At 40.2% G+C, this 17,046-nt stretch overlaps 1 protein-coding gene across 6 annotated transcripts in view; it reads right to left on the bottom strand.

Annotated features, from left to right (window-relative positions):
* The window catches only part of PLEKHA5 (pleckstrin homology domain containing A5), a 237,922-nt gene that overhangs the window by 121,700 nt on the left and 99,176 nt on the right, over nt 1–17,046 (bottom strand). The window contains exon 4 of one of the 6 annotated variants that reach the window (XM_060111852.1): nt 13,157–13,767. The exons of the other annotated variants lie outside the window; for them this stretch is intronic. Within the exon in view, the coding sequence (XP_059967835.1) occupies nt 13,734–13,767 (34 nt within the window). The 3' untranslated portion in view covers nt 13,157–13,733. Of the gene's footprint in view, nt 1–13,156; nt 13,768–17,046 lie in introns of those variants that run through there. 6 annotated transcript variants of the gene reach the window in all.

Raw genomic sequence — 17,046 nt, 5'->3', positions numbered from 1 at the left:
TTTAATGAAAATGTTCTACAAGGATCAGATTGGTCCTTCCAAGAAGGCAGGCCGTACAATACAACATAACAAGGGAAAAGAGCAAGCAACATTTGCAATTCTGTGTTAAAACTCCACACATTCTGGAATTAAAATTCCATCTTTGTCTATGAAGTTTCCTTGTTTGCAGATGTTTTCGATGTGGTAAGCAAGTTTTGCACGGGTCCGGAATTTCTGCCCTGAGGACAGGAATCGGAGGTGGCTGGGCTATGGCTGCGGCAGCAGGGACCCCCCTGTCAGCTGCTATCATCCCTCCTCCAGGCCGAGCAACAGCAGCAGTCCTGGGCCATGAAATAGTTAGATACTGAGATCCTCGCCCTTACGGATGTAGGCTGGAATCAGCAGCACAGGCAATAGCTGGGTACTGCCTTGCACTTCAGAGAGGGAATTAAGAGACGACAAAAACCCTTCTCATGGGTGTCTAGCCTTTACTGCCCTAAAACTGCTGTCCCACTGTGGCTGCAAGAGAGGAAATCCAGTGCTGACAGATTCTAAAAATACAAAACATACATATTTCACAAGTTGATGGCATACACGGGTCAAGTCTACCTGTAACTGTCAGAGGCTACAGGTGCTTGCCAGCGTTGAATTAACAAAGGCAAATGCCCAAGTTGGCTTATCTCAGCTCACAACATACCTAAAAATCGTTTAATATACTACCAGGGACATGCATACCATGCTTTGAGAAATGCCAAATGAAACTTTATGTTAAAAAAAAAGCAACTATTTATTCTAACAAAACGAACAATTATGGCTATAGACTGAAAGTCCCAGATTTCCCAGATGAGTCGCTGGTGTTCAAAAGTGCTAGTATAGCTACCATCTCACAATAAGAACTATATAAACATGCTTAGAGTACCCTATTCATTTATTCCAAGAAGCATGTTTTTAAAAACATTTAACAGCTCTGAAAGTGGGAGGCTTCTCACATCTCATGGCATTTTACGATCACAGTCCACCAGCAGGCAGTTGTGATACCATTTGCATAACTTGTGGATGCTCGGATGTCAGAAGCACAGTGTGTGCATCCACAGCAGGGAATAAAATCCCAGAGACAGCAGCAGAGCACACCTCTACCCCTAGAACCCAGAGGCTGCGGGGAGGAGGCCCTCAGCAACATTTCAGGGGCAAGAATCAAAATTAGGCCAGGACTAACTAACTGAAAAGCTATCTGGATAAAGTCATAGATTTGATGTGCACAATAATTGAAGGAAACAACAACAAATTTCACTCACGTCTAGTGTGCTTCCCACCCAAGTAAAACAAATGTTTATCTAGTAACATCCCTGGCATTGTGTGAGCTGGTGCACTGGGCAAAAATTTAGACCAAAGCAAACTGGCAGCTATGTCCCCAAGCATGGTGTCGGGAGACGTGAACGCTGCTGGCAGGGAGGGCAGAGCCTCCCCGCCCCGATGGCATCACGCCTGACCCAACTGCACGTGTCTACAGTATCCGCCTTGCTCTCAGGCATGTCATCCCAGAATTAAAGAGTAGCTAAAAGAAAACCTGATGTGCTTCTGTTTCAAAAAATATTTACGTACACTTCTGGGTCTGACTCAAACATGTATTTTCTCTGGCACTGATTTTTCGCCTCCCTTCTTCATATATTATTAATTTATTGTCTTTTTTGTTACAGGCCATTTCAAATTCTTCATGGGAAGAGGCGGGTTGTGAATAAATGAAAGTTTCTAGTGCTTGAACCAGCTCTTCACTCATTCACTATTTCATTCAACAACTATTGAGTGTGCTTATTAGCAAGAGGGGGTGTTGTGTGTAAGGGGTGCACACACACAATTGCACTCTGTAATTCCTGCAGCTGAGAACGAACAAATCATTAAATTAGGCACTGCTTACATTTTCCAAAGATACTTCTATCAAGATTTTTATAAAGAACAGAAATGTTTGGTGTACATAATAGATAAATTGCTATGCACCAATTTGGCACTAATTACAAAATGAACTCACACATGCCTAAATCCAAATCAACTGTAACTCTGGAAAAATTAAAAAATGCATCTTTGTTTGAGGATGTTTGTACCCTATAATCTGAAAGAGGGTTGGACAGTTAACCATGTTAACTAGTCATGTTACCATGTTATATCTAGTCATCATGTTATATCTAGTCATGTCCTTAGGCTTTTTCTTGGCTGTGACACTTTCTCAGAGTTCCCTTGTTTTTCCTGACCTTAGAGAATAGAGTGTTTATGTACAGAGTCTTTTGTCTTTAGTCTTAGAGACGCCATTCACTTCCATAGTCGCTTTGGTCAGCACCTTTCTGCCCCACTCTGTCCAATAAGGTTGTGTCACGTTTTTGTCACAGTCTGCGTTCTATCCTGGGATCCCTTGACCTCCTAAATGATTTTTAGAATTTGCATATAGTCTGGATTCACTCTGTGTGTGTAAAGTTCAATGGGTTTTGTCAGATAACCACAATTAGAGCATCACACAGAACAGTTTCACCACCCTAAAAATCCCCTGTGCTTCAAGTATTCAACTGGTCCCTCCTTTCCCTCAAACCCCTGATCTTTTTACTGACTCCATAGTTTTGCCTTTTCCAAAATGTCTGTGGGAATCATACAGTTAGTAGAGTTTTTAGACTGGCTTCTTTCACTTAGCAATATGCATTTAACATTCATCTGTGTCTTTCTGTGGCCTGTCCACTTTTTCTTACTGCTGAATAATATTCCATTATATATGGATGTACCAGTTTGTTTATACATTCACCTATTAAAGGATATCATCTTGGCTGCTTCCAGTTTCGGCAACTATGAATAAAGCTGCTATAAATATTCATGTGCAAGTTTTTGTGTGGACATAAATTTTCAACTCATTTGGGTATATACCAAGAAGCATGACTGCGGAATCATATGGTAAGACTATGTTTAGCTTTATAAGAGACTACCAAACTGTCTTCCAATTTTGCATTCCCACCAGCAATGAATGAGAGTTCCTATTGCTCTACAACATGGCCAGCAAATGCTATTGTCAGTTTTTTGGATTTTAGCCATTCTAATAGGTGTGTAGTGTTATCTCACTATTATTTAATTTGCAATTCCCCAATGACAAATGTGTTAAGCATCTTTTCATATACTTATTGGCCATCTGCATATTTTCTTGGGCAAGGTGTCTACTCAGATCTTTTTTTGTTCATATTTTAATTGGATTATTTGTTTTCTTACTGTTGAATAAAGACATTTTAATGAATTATTTTTTGTTCAGATTTACATAATTTACTAGAGAACAGATTATAAATCAATCTCATCATTTCATCTAGGTCAGCAAAAACAGAACCGATAACTAACTACTTGAGTTTTTGGTTTTACTTTTCTAAAAAGCAGCACATAAAATGAAATCAGTCCCAAATGTCACAATCTCTTATGGAGAAATAATTAAAGAAATTAAGGTACATTCATGAAAACAGTGCACTACAGAGCTTTTAACACGTTCATTATAAATTCTGAGCACATTTTGGCTTTATTAAAGATTGAGAGTTGTATTGTTTAAAATACAAGCCACATAAATGGCATAGCCTGTCCACTATCAGAGTTTTGGCAAACATCTATGCTCCATTTCCATACCTCAGTAGAGCTTAATGATGCAGATTCCAAGTCGGTTAACTGATCATTTTTCTCAAGTGGTATTGGGCATTTTATCTGGAGATATGGCTAACTACAATTCAAAGGAAATTAACTTCTCTATTTTCTGTAGGAATTATAACTGTATTCAATGAGTCAAGGTGATGGATGCATTCAAACACTGGTTTTTAAAAAACATCTATTGAAGATGTTTCTGACTTTCTCTTTGTGTGAATTTGTTTTTTGAGGAAAAAAAAATCTTTGGCAAGTGTATGTATTAACTGTTACTCTATAGTGTTTGACACAACCAGAAAGAAAGGTGCTTCTATTGTTCTCATTTTTTAAATGACCCTCCCTCACTTCCAGATCCACCAAAACCAATTATTTAAGATCTTATATGAGACAGCTTTCCCTGAATGATACCAGAAATTCAGGCCATTCATTAGGTTGAAGATCATCTTTCCTTCTGAAAAAAATCCATAGGGAAAAAATTCAACTGAAGCCTAAAACTAAAAACAATTTAACTTGTATTTTTAAAATATAGGGATATGTGAAATGTTACATTAGTATGCTTTTTAAATAAGAGTAGGTTACCTATAAGCACTCATCATATAGTAAGTTAGTCTTTCTATTTCAATTATGATTGCCAATTCATGGTAGGAAATTTAAAAAGCAAGAAACAGAGGTAATCCACAGCAGTACATATCCAAATGAATCACAAATCTTTTGCAGTTGTTTCTAAAAACAAAACAAAACATATACACACACACACACACCAAACAAACAACCAAAAAACCCCCCCCAAAACTTAAAAAATATATGTCTACAGCCCTAGGGGATTAAAAATAGAAGTATAATCAACAGATTTGTTATTAAGAGGTTTGACTACATTTCAAGTTTGGAAATGTAATTACATTTTTAAGTATTTTATACTATATCTCACTACATACATAGTAGTGTCTTTTATTTAAAATGAACCCTATTGGGTTTTTAAAAAAATATACAATGACATATAGAAGAAAATAGGCCAATGATCCCAATGCCTAGAATAATCTGTTGACACACAGAAATAAATAAATGAAATATATACATATGATTTGATGATTCAAAAGCTCATTTAGGGGCTTCCCTGGTGGCGCAGTGGTTGAGAGTCCGCCTGTCGATGAAGGGGACACGGGTTCGTGCCCCGGTCCGGGAGGATCCCACATGCCGCAGAGCGGCTGGGCCCGTGAGCCATGGCCGCTGGGCTGGCGCGTCTGGAGCCTGTGCTCCGCAATGGGAGAGGCCACAACAGTGAGAGGCCTGCGTACCGCAAAAAAAAAAAAAAAAAAATCTCATTTAGGCAGAGAGTGAGAAGTGAAACCCATCTAACCCTACCCTCCCAATCCAGGCAACATGTGTTACCTTCTGCTTCAGATATACCTATTATTGAAATTCCCTCCTCCCTTCCACTGGAGCAAAGTCAATCATACATACAACTTTCGACATATTTTTTACAGAGAAAATAATTTATTTTATGGGGAAACATTTCTGTTCTACAGCATTTTTGGATACTGCTGCTAAGATCATGAATTTTTAATACAGAAGAATATGTTGCTATCTCCTGTTCTTGTTGGGTCTAATGAAAGTAAGGCTCCTTTCCCAAATGAGAACAAAACATATTCATTCCTCATTCTGTAGTGTCCTTGACAACTAGGTTAAATAGTTGGTATTATTAAAAAAAAAAAATCTCTGGTGTCCCCAACTTTTTAATTTACAAAGAAGGTCAAGAGCTGAGGTTCAGGCAAAAATAATTCAGTTCAATCATATGACAAATTCATGATCCGCAGAAATGTTTACTGCTGTTTTGAACACCACACTTTGGGATGATTTGTTTCACAGCAATAGACAAATTAAGGTAATCCATTCAGTTTTTCCTAAAGGTTGCAAATATTACTAAGTTTTCTCAAATGTAAAAGCATTCTTCCCTTGCTTCTTCCATCTTTCTCCAAGTTCTGCCAAACTTCTCTAGAGAGTCCATACCAAGCATGCCACTAAAACTGCTTTCTCAAAGGTCAATCAATATTCTCATAATTGCTACATAAATGGTCTCTGCTTCTTTCTCATCCCTTTGATGTCCATGCATCTTTTGACAATTGGAAATCTTTATATCCTTGGCTCCCACAATACTGAATTCCCCTAAATTCTGACCCAGGCTCTCTGGATTAATTTTCTGACTTTCTTCATGTGCTATTTTTTTTTTTTTGCAGTATGCGGGCCTCTCACCGTTGTGGCCTCTCCCGTTGCGGAGCACAGGCTCAGCGGCCATGGCTCACGGGCCCAGGCGCTCTGTGGCATGTGGGATCTTCCCGGACCGGGGCACGAACCCGTGTCCCCTTCATCGGCAGGCGGACTCTCAACCACTGTGCCACCAGGGAAGCCCCATGTGCTATATTTTTATTCAGATCCCTTAAACACAGGTATTTCTCCAAGACTCTGACTTCTGTCCCCATCCTTTCCCACAATAGGTATGGTAGTAACAACAGCTGCAACCAGCACAATTAAAATTTATCAAGTACTAATGTGCTAGACCTTATGCCAACCTCTTTACATACCCTGTATATCATCCCATACTTGCCTAGCCTCTTAACTCCTTGGTGCCTAAATATACTCTGCAATTCTGGCTTATCTACCACTTTAGTCAAGCTTTCTTACCTTTTCCGGTAGTAAACTGCATTCCAAGTACCTTATTCTCTCGTTTATCACGATCTCTCCAGTGTTTAGAACAGTGCTTGACACACAGTAATGTCTATGAAGCACATGGTAGTATATCTGCTGCATAAAAGGTTGGAAAACCCACACATATCCCACCTCTTTTTGACATAGGGTGGACTGCCATATAAAACAGACTATTGGCTTAGAGCTTACAACTGTTATAATTAGGAATTCAACCTGCTTGTCCTATTTCTGAAGCACATGTATGTCATTCCATGTGTATTATAAAGTACCAGCATATCAAAAGTTGTGCAAGACCTCTATGTAGAAAACTGTAAAATACTGAGTGAAGTTTTAAAAGTTCTTAAGAAATGGAGGAATATCTCATGGTATATCACGAAAAGTCAATACTGTGAAGATGTCAGTTCTCTCCAAATTGATCTGCAGATTCAGTGCAATTGCAATCAAAATTCCAGCAAGATTTCTTGTGAAAATTAAAACCAATTCAATAATTTATATGGTAATGCAAAGAGCGAGAGAGACAAGATTCATATCTGCAGGCAAATATGACTTGGCCTCCCTTCTCCCCTCCCTGTTCTAGCAGTGGTCCCTGGACCGCAGCCTTTCCGACGGTGAATCTCTTAAGCAGCGTAGGCTCTGCCATTTTTGCTTAGACCCTCTAAGAATCGCCTACATTAAGATATGGCCAGGGCCTCCCTGGTGGCGCAAGTGGTTAAGAGTCCGCCTGCCGATGCAGGGGATACGGGTTCGTGCCCCGGTCTGGGAGGATCCCATATGCCGCGGAGCGGCTGGGCCCGTGAGCCATGGCCGCTGGGCCTGCGCATCCGGAGCCTGTGCTCCGCAACGGGAGAGGCCACAACAGTGAGAGGCCCACATACCACAAAAAGAAAAAAAAAAAAGACACGGCCAATGTCATTCCCTTAGCTTTTTTCAAAGGCAGCTGTAATGAAAAGCTGTAGGAAGTCTGCCCGTTTTGCTGCAAAATTTTTGTAGAGTGTCTATTACACCATTAAGTGTTCCCAAATAAAAACTCACATGAGAAATTCTATTCAAGGAAAAAAATGTCTTGTGGATGAACCGATATGCATCTTCTTTCTAACAGCATGGTAACTTACATTTCCATTTTACATTGGGAAAAAGAGCTAAAAGTGGAGTTCAATTATAGTAACTCTATTGACTTCTACTTTTTGCAAGTTTGCACTTAGTGATGGTCTTTAGTTTTGAACTTATCTATTTTTATTTTACTAATCATATTGTCTTACCTTTTGCTTTAAGTTTCCTAGAAAAAAACCCCAATATAAATAAATCTAATTCATATCAAACTCATTATTATGCAATTTCTTCTAATACATCTTATCTATAAGTTGGGGACTAATTGTTAAATTATCCCTTTACCTTTGGAGATACAAACTCAGTCAGAAAACCAAAACCCAGCACTTCTTTGAGCTATAACATGGCTCTCCAGTAGCAACTGCTTAGAACAGATTTCTCTACATTTGCTAAATAATTTGTGATTTTACAAACTGCTAAATAGATTTTTTAAAGGGGTCTCAGGGAATAAGATTGGGTCTTGTATATGGCTTACTAGGACATTTTTCAGGATATGAATTTATGGTTTCAAATACAAAAATGCTTTTGGAAATTTCAAATGTAACTTGAAGTAGGGTGGGGTGGATCCAAACTACTTATATGCAACCCACACATGCACATGCACATACATGGCTAAAATCTCAGCTGTTAACATGTCAGAGTCCATATTACCTTGGCCGTCTGTCTCTGCATGCTAGACAGCACATAACAATGTCTGGATTCCGTTATAGCTTCTATATTATTTATAACTCATAACATTTTTATATTTCACATTTGAAAAAAAAAACTTTGCACTAACCTAAAGAAACTTAAACTGACAGGGATTTCAAGTACTGCAAAAGAAGGGAAGGACTAGTTTTTAGTAAGCAAATAAATTCTGGAGAAAAAAAGGAAGGGAAGGGGAGAGGAGAGGTGGGGAGGGGAGGGGAGGGAGGGGATGAAAAGAGAAGAAAAGAAAAAAATGCTTTCAAATAAGAGGTAGCATCTATCTACCCGTGCAGATTGATGTGATTAACAATTCCTGGCTTCCAGCTTCAGAGTTAACACCACTTGGCAGGCAACTTTTAAACCTGCTTTTATTCTCCCTTCAGCAGCCACTCTAAAACTTTCTGTCACTCTCCTTAAGCTACCTACTCAATCCTTCCTGGGCTCCCTAGTAAACATTTGTTGCCCTAGAGCTCACATCTTAACTGTAAGTTACATCCATGCTTATTTCTTCCTTCAAGTCTTCAGAAGATGAGATGCCTGACCCCCATTTTATATCCTTGACCTGTTTTCTTCCCAAGTTCCCTGGGACCTTGTTCTAACAATGTTTCTTCTCTTTCCTGCATCTTCAATCTCTTCTCTCCTGGCTCCTACTTTACCGGCTAAAAAACACACTTTAGCCATTCCCATTCTTTTTTTTTTTTTTTTTTTTTTTTTTTGCGGTACACGGGCCTCTCACTGTTGTGGCCTCTCCTGTTGCGGAGCACAGGCTCCGGACGCGCAGGCTCAGCGGCCATGGCTCACGGGCCCAGCCGCTCTGCGGCATGTGGGATCTTCCCGGACCGGGGCACGAACCCGTGTCCCCTGCATCGGCAGGCGGACTCTCAACCACTGCGCCACCAGGAAAGCCCTAGCCATCCCCATTCTTTAACGCATCTTGTCAATGAATTTCTCTTTTCTTTCTCAGCCCGAAGACTAGTTCACACTGGCTGCGTGCACTCCCCCTGCCCCCCTTCACTCCTCCGCTGACTGTCACCCCACTTGCATCCTCTCCCTCAGTGAAGGTCGCTGATGTCTTCCTAACAGACAAAGTCAAAGGCTGCTTCTTGGCCGTCACCTCAGAGGACTGACGTGCGTGCAGCACTTGGTACAGTTAATGGTCCTGGTTTTCCTAACCTCACTCCTCCGCTTCTCTCCTGCTGACGATCTCCTCCAGGTCTCCTTTGCCCCCCACCCAGACAGGCGGTTTCCTTTCAGGTTCTATCTTCAATCCTCCTTCACTTACACTCTCCATCCTTAAGTGATGTAATTCAGTCTTTATTTAATGACTCCAGTTATTGTGCAATAACAATATTGGTGTTTTCATTAAACCTATACATTCTGATCTACATCTCTTGGCTGGTATTTTTCCCCGCTCTGTGGGGTCCTATAACTAATTTGTGCTCTCTCGGCAAAAGGAATATCCTATCCATGTTTCAAACTCAAAATGTCCAAACCTCTTTGTTCCCAGCTAAACCTGTTTCTCTCCTAAATTTCTCATCTCAAATATAATCCAAATGCTGGAGAATGGCCTTTCCCCACCCCTTTGCTCTCCCCTATCCCAGCTCATCGAACCCTAAGATTCTGCCACCTTAACATCCACTGCACCAATCCCCTCTCCCTTTCTCCTGCCAGAGTTTGAAATCCTGGCCTCCGTTTCAAACATTAAGGCATCCAGGCCCGGTCTCCGCCTCCTCCAATGTGTCCTCCACACTGTGGCACGTTTATCTTTCTAATACACAAATGTGTCCTGCTCTGCACTCCTACTTAAACCCTCACAAATGGCCCACCAGTGCTACAGGGACCTGCCCTCCTCACCTCCTGAGCTCCCTCCCCGCAATACTCTAGCACCCCCAATACTCTAGCAGCCCTGGAATAACTGCTCCTTGAAGAGACCTACAGGCCTTTAGTCTTGCTGGTCACTCTGTTTTGACTGCGACCCATCCCTGCTCTTCTGCCTAGCAAATTCTGAATCATCGTTCAACACCCAGCACAGACATCATGTCCTCTGGGGAGCCACCCACGCTCTCAGGTCCCTGGCAGCAGGGATCACTTCCTCCGCTGTGCCATCTCCCACTCTGCACACTTCTCTCCCTGTCCTCAGTACTCGCCCCAGAAGGATCCCTCGCCCCTCTCTGGAGATTCGGGCCACCTGGTCTGGAATGTGTAAATGTTTGTTTAATTATTTGACAGAAATTACCTTTTTAGACCCTGTTCCCCTCTACTGGTCAGACTCAGAGCTGTCTGAGGCTCATCAGAAGCTAGCACGGGGGTTGGAACAATATAAAAAACACAAGAGTTCTTCAGGTTGGAGATGAAGAATTCTGAAGATACTTAAATCTGGGTTTACATCCTGGCTCCGCTACTTACCAGGCTCTGTGAACTTCAAAGAACCGCTCTCAACATGCTTTCCTGTTTCTGAAATGGGGATTAATAATACCTTTCCCACAGACAGTTGTGAGGATTACATGAGATAATAGGCACTCAACAACTGTTAACATGAAGTACATGAAATACTTGGTGAATTTATGAGCGTACTGATCACATAACATTTCGAAAGTTATAAATACTTAAGGTGAAAACTAAACATGTGAGCACAGATTAACTTTTCAAAACCTACTTATCAACACATTTACATAAAAGTAATAGTTTAACAGATGCTTTATATTTTTATCAAAACTAAAGGAATTCTTTCTCTTTTGATTTTGGTTGATGGCTACTCCATATTTAAAGTTTTTCTAATCCCTGTAATGGAAGGAAGCATAAAATCACTAATTTCATCTACTTTTTCAAACTCAGCATGACTGAGATTCAATGACTGCCTCTATCTTACTACTCAGTAACTCTGGTGCTTCAAAATGAAATTAAAAAGAAGTGACTGAAAGACAGACTGAGCTAACAGGCATTAGCTAATAAGGGGAAAAAACACATAAATTAGATATGGAAAAGTCATGTGAAGTTAAGACAGCCATTATTCAATACCATCAGGTTAAAACTGAACATACAAAAATCAAGAGCCAGCAAAATATCAATATTAAAACAGGATCATGAATGATTTTCTTTTTTCTTTTTTCCTTATTCATTTTAAAAAACATTTTCTACAATAAGCATGTATCACTTTTTACAATAAAATTATTTTAAAAATCTTTTGGAAAATGCTCAAAATAAACGGTTAGTGAAAAGGTAGAATTATAACACTGTATATTCCAGATGGTACCCATTACGAAAGAAAATGTGTATACATGGAGAGAGGGGTAACACATAAGGGGAAAAAAAACAGAAGGCAATATATAAATAATGTTCTTGGTTTCTCTGTTGGTGAAATTACCAGTAGTTTTTATGGTCTTTATAGTTTTCTGTATTTTCTAATTTCTTTACGATGATCTAGCATTACTTTAAAAAATAACAGCTTTTTGGACTCATATACCATAGAATTCAATTATTTAAATTGTACAATTGTTTTTAGATAGCCACAAAATTGGGGAACTATCACCATAATCAGTTTTAGAACATTTTCATCACCCCAAAAGAAAACCTGTACCGTGAGTAGTCACTCATTACCTTCTCTCCCCAGCTCCTGGAAGCCGCTAATCTATTTTCTGTCTCCACAGATTTGCCTATGCTGGATATTTCATATAAATGGAATCATATAATATGTGGTCCTTTGTGAATGACTTCTTTTATTTAGCATAATGTTTTCAAGGCTCACTCATGTTATGGCATGTATTAGTGCTTCATTTCTTTTTGTCACCAAGCAGTAGTCCATTGTATGGATAGAGTGCATTTTATTTATCCATTTATGAGCTGTCATGAGTTGTTTCCATTTTGAGGCTATTCTGAATAACGCTAGGAGCAATGTTCACGTACATGTTTTGTATACACATATGTATTCAAATCTCCTGGATATACAACAAGGAGTGGAACTACCCGGTCATTTGGTAACTCCATGTTTAGCTTTTTGACAAACTATCAAACTGCTTTTCAAAGCAGCTGCATCATTTTATATTCCCACCAACAATGGAGGAGAGCTGTAATTTTTCCACACCATTGCCAACACATGTTATTGCCCATCTTTTTGATTAGAGCTATCCTAGTGGGTCTGAAGTGACAGCTCATTATGGGTTTGATTTGCATTTCTGTGATGGCTAATGATGTTGAGCATCTTTGCAGGTACTTACTCTTCTTTGGCGAAGTGTTCATTCAGATCTTTTGCCCATTTTTAAATTGGGGTATTTATCTTTTTATGATTGAGCGGTGGGAGTTTAAAAAAATTTATTCTAGATACAAGTCTCTTATCAGATATATGATTTGAAAAATGTTTTGTGTTAACATACAAAGAGGAAAAAGAACTCCATCTCTTCCAAAAATTCAGTCAGCAAACACTGTGGTCATGGGGTAAAACATGGTCATGACAATTATAAAACACCTTAATACATTAGCAGCATTTTATAATTTTCAACCTAATCCTCATATGGATGGTAATAACAGGCCTATATCTGAAGCTGAGAATCAAAGGCCAGCAGAGGTAAAGTGACTTATTCAAAGTCTCTCCTTTGTTATTTTTCTATCACTATTTTTCTATGTGTCATCTTTCTTATTTGTTTTAAATTAAGGTTCTCTCCCTGTGTGGCTTTCAAATTTGTGAGCAAGCTGTCTCAATCCTTTTTAGAGCAAGGCAGGTACGTTTACACAGGAATTCCTCAAAGTCTCAGAGCTAAGTAGGATTAATAATACCCAAGTCTTCGGGTACCTCGTTCAGGCTGTGAGATTATACCTACACACTGATAGTGTGACAGATCTCATAGAAGGAACTGTGCAGCCTGGCAGAGATTTGTGAAGGCTGACATGACAAAGGTGGAAGGTGAGCGTCCCAATGAACCCAGTTTGGTGGTGTTCTATTAGTTTCTTAGGACTATTACCACAACATTGGCAGCTTAAAACAATAGAAGTTTATTCTCTCACAGTTCTGGAGACCAGAAATCAGGCTGAAATTAGTTTCACTGCATCAAAATCAAGGTGTTGGCAGGGCTACGATCCCTCAGGGAGGCTCTAGAGGAGAATCAGTTCCTTGCTTCTTCCAGGTGCGGGTGGCTGCTGGCATTCCTTGGCTTGTGGCCCCAACATTCCATCTTTGCCTCTGGGGTCACACTGACTTCTCTTATGCCTGAAATCTCCCCTTGCCCACCTCCCCTTATAAGGACACTCGTGATTATATTTAGTCCCAGCTCCCACGATGCAGGATAATGTCCCCATCTCAAGGTACAAAATCTTTGCCATGTAAGGTGACCTTCCAGGTTCCAGGGACTAGGACATGATCAGTACACATCCAGGGACCATTACTTAGCCAGGGGAGGGGGGTTTTACAAGACCCAGGAACAAAGTCCCAAAGTTGTGAAGGAACAACTTCCACTATCTTCCTTTCTTTATACTCACAGTCCAGTTGTTTTACAAAAACTGCTCCTACAGCTATGGTCTTTCTATTCCAGCCCTAACATGATCCCCCAGTACTGCTGAAAGTCACCATCTTAAGTTACCTGACCAAGTAGCTTCAATTACTCTTGAGAACAATTTCATACAGAGGAAAACACTATCGAAGATTCAAATCTGTTGTACAAAAAACAGGAGGAAAAAAAGAGAAACTTAACAATATATTGTTGTCTCTTAAAATTATTTACAAATATATGATAGAAATCTAACATTAAACGAGGAATTATATATTTAATATTAAATCACTTCTCAGCTATGCCAGAATAATTGAAATGTGCAATGCAGTCGTAAATGGTACACATGCAGTACAAGATTTAAAATGTACTGGCAAGGGCTTCCCTGGTGGCGCAGTGGTTGAGAGTCCGCCTGCCGATGCAGGGGACACGGGTTCGTACCCCGGTCCGGGAAGATCCCACATGCCGCGGAGCGGCTGGGCCCGTGAGCCATGGCCGCTGAGCCTGCGCGTCCGGAGCCTGTGCTCCACAACGGGAGAGGCCACAACAGTGAGAGGCCCACGTACCGCAAAAAAAAAAAAAAAAAAAGTACTGGTAATTTCTTTCCTCTCATACTAGATAGTGAGCATATGCGTATTTTTACCCCTATCCTTTGTAGGCCTATAATATCTTTACAGTATTTTTAAGATAATTTTTAAGTATTAAAAAAGAAAAAGGGTACAACGTAATCTTCCTCCATAAGCCCTAAAAAGCATCCAATGTGCTAAGCTTCAGGTTGATGTCTAGAATGACATCAGTAACTGTCTCAAATGCCATTGCTAAAATCTACAAACTGGTCAACTCCTTGGTTATGGAAAAAACTCTTGCTTCCTTATTAACTCTTTAGGGAAGTAGAGGAAAAAAGGTAGTGAAAATGAGAACGTCTCTGACCAACCAGGAAACAGACATGCTGGTTAAGTTTCCCGATCTTCACATCCTTTGCCCTACAATTTCTATTTTTTGACACAGAAAGATTTTTGCACTATTTACTAAGATTAAATTATCCGTCTCCCAGATGGATTTTGCTGGCTAGATGTTAACTGCCACAGTTCTCCCTTTCTTGCCATAAGCAACTTGGCCTCAAAGGAAAGATATGCTTCTGAAATACTTATTAAGTTGCTTTTAGTAGAGAAAAATCATACTTTCTCATTGACTTAAACTGCAATTTCAGAGATTTATTCTTAAGAAAAAAGTATAGCTCCAAGAAAAATTTATTTTTATATCCAAAGCATACTTTCTGACAGACAGGAGAAAATTTTCTATCATAGTTCATCAGAACCATTAAAAAAACCCCTCAGAGATGTGTGCTAGACAGCAGACAAGCTATCTACCAGACATGAAGAAGGCTGGAGAAGGTCCCTACCCTTAATTCTGAACCCCTTCCGTTGGAAATCATCCATGCTAAATGATGGCTTTGGGCAGGGGAAATTCCATCTGTATTAAATAAGTCACAGATCCTCTATTCTCGACTTGTGATTTTTCTATCTTTACGAAGTAGGTTTTAAACTTATACGTGAAAAATGTCAGAAATAAAAATCTCAGAATATTTGCAGGATTTAAGTAAGACATGTATTTTTCATTAAAGGTTCTCTAAATTGCATATTCAATGTCTAGTCCTTTACAGTGGAGTAAATATGGCTACTAAACCACCAAAATACAATTCTATGCTAGGCTTAATAAGAAACTTGGTCTATGTCCACCCTCAGAAACCAAACAAGACCGACATTCAATGGGCAGAGCATCCTGGGGTAAAGCAACCAAGCCCACCTCAGGCTCCCAAGTAGCTCGGGATAGGAGTCCTTGCCCCCAGATCCAGTACCCTTTGGACCCGCCCTTCTCAGAATACAATCGTATTTGAGAACTTGTATACTTGTTAGGTTAAAGCAAGAAAAAACACAGTTTAAATTAATTTCAAATTTAACAGAGGTGCCAGAATAAGAGCCTCAACTGCTAACCAAATCAAACTATCAATTTTTCAAAGCAAAATCAAAACAAAGAGCCCCTAAAGTAAGTGGGTGGGCCAGCGGAGCAGCCAACAGGTGTTTTACCTCCACGTGAGTCTGATGTGTTTCACTGAAGAGGCAGAAGGCTAGAGACTCAAGTCAACTACAGGCCATTCTGTAACTCCCCTGGCAGCTCAGGATAATGGGAAAGAACTAGCACCTCATCAGGAGGGAAGAGAAAAAGTTTAAAATTCAGTTCAGGGCCAATGGGCTAAAGAGCTGCTGAGGAGAAGTCGTTCTGAGGTTATTACAGTACCTTGTAGTTCAAACCGTTTTAAGGCTTAAAAGCCCTAAGACAAATGTGTGGCAGATTTGGCTAGGAGAGCATGCCCATAGCCAGTCAATCCAACGTAACAAAGACATTCTAGAAACTGAAGAGCCTGAGACGGTTTGTTTGCATTCGAACATTAAGCTTAACATGGGTGGGAGGAAGATATTTTTTTTGGAAATGATGTAAGGCTATTGTTTTTGTTTTTGTTTTTCGCCAGGCCATGCAGCATGCGGGATCTTAGTTCCCCCACCAGGGATCCAACCCATGCCCCCTGCATTGGGAGCACGGGGTCCCAACCACTGGACCACCAGGGAATTCCTGTAAGGCTATTGTTGTTGTTGCTGTTATTATTTTTAACGTTTATTCTGACCTGTAGTTCTTACTTTTTATTGCTCAAACTGATGACACCTGTGGAAATACAGGTTACACAAAACTGAAAATGTTTAGAGTAAGTTAGGCAAGACCGATCCCATGCATGTGGCTAACTGAAAGTCCCTTTCTTCTGTGCTAGGTGCGAGCAAAGATCTGGATGAGTGCATCCTGGGAACTCCCTGGCGGCCCAGTGATTAGGACTCTGCGCTTCCACTGCAGGGGGCCTGGGTTTGATCCCTGGTCGGGGAACTATGTTCCCGATCCCCGCAAGCCTCACGATGGCCAAAAAAAAAAGGCTTATTATGGATGAGCGAATCCAAGATTAGCAGGGAGAAAGAGCAAAACGAACCTAAGACACAAATACTGAAATGTGAATCCTGGACTAAATGTCTGAGCTATAAATGCAAGCAAGTACTTGGTAAAAGGTTGCTAAGAAGGATCTAGATGAGCAAAAATAACCAGGAAGCCACTAAGTCAGGAAGTGCAATCAAGAGAGGCTTACAACCTGAAATGGAGCAGGTAATCTGGGCACCATCAACAGAACATCGAGGAAACAACAGACTGAGGGTAAACTCACATGAATTTGCTGAGGGTTTAGTGACCATCTATTAATAGCCTATTTAAAGAGTTATGTCACGTTAGGTTAAGTAAGGGGATTACATATACGTATATTTTGACACACATATCTTACATCATTCATGCCCCTGAGCTCTCCTTAAAAGTTTAATATCGACTTAGTTAACTGACCTTGAATTAG

Source organism: Mesoplodon densirostris, chromosome 11 (assembly GCF_025265405.1).
Source record: "Mesoplodon densirostris isolate mMesDen1 chromosome 11, mMesDen1 primary haplotype, whole genome shotgun sequence".
Lineage (NCBI taxonomy): Eukaryota > Metazoa > Chordata > Mammalia > Artiodactyla > Ziphiidae > Mesoplodon > Mesoplodon densirostris.
The sequence above is the reverse complement of the archived record's forward strand: the minus strand, read 5'-3'. Positions and strand labels throughout refer to the sequence as shown.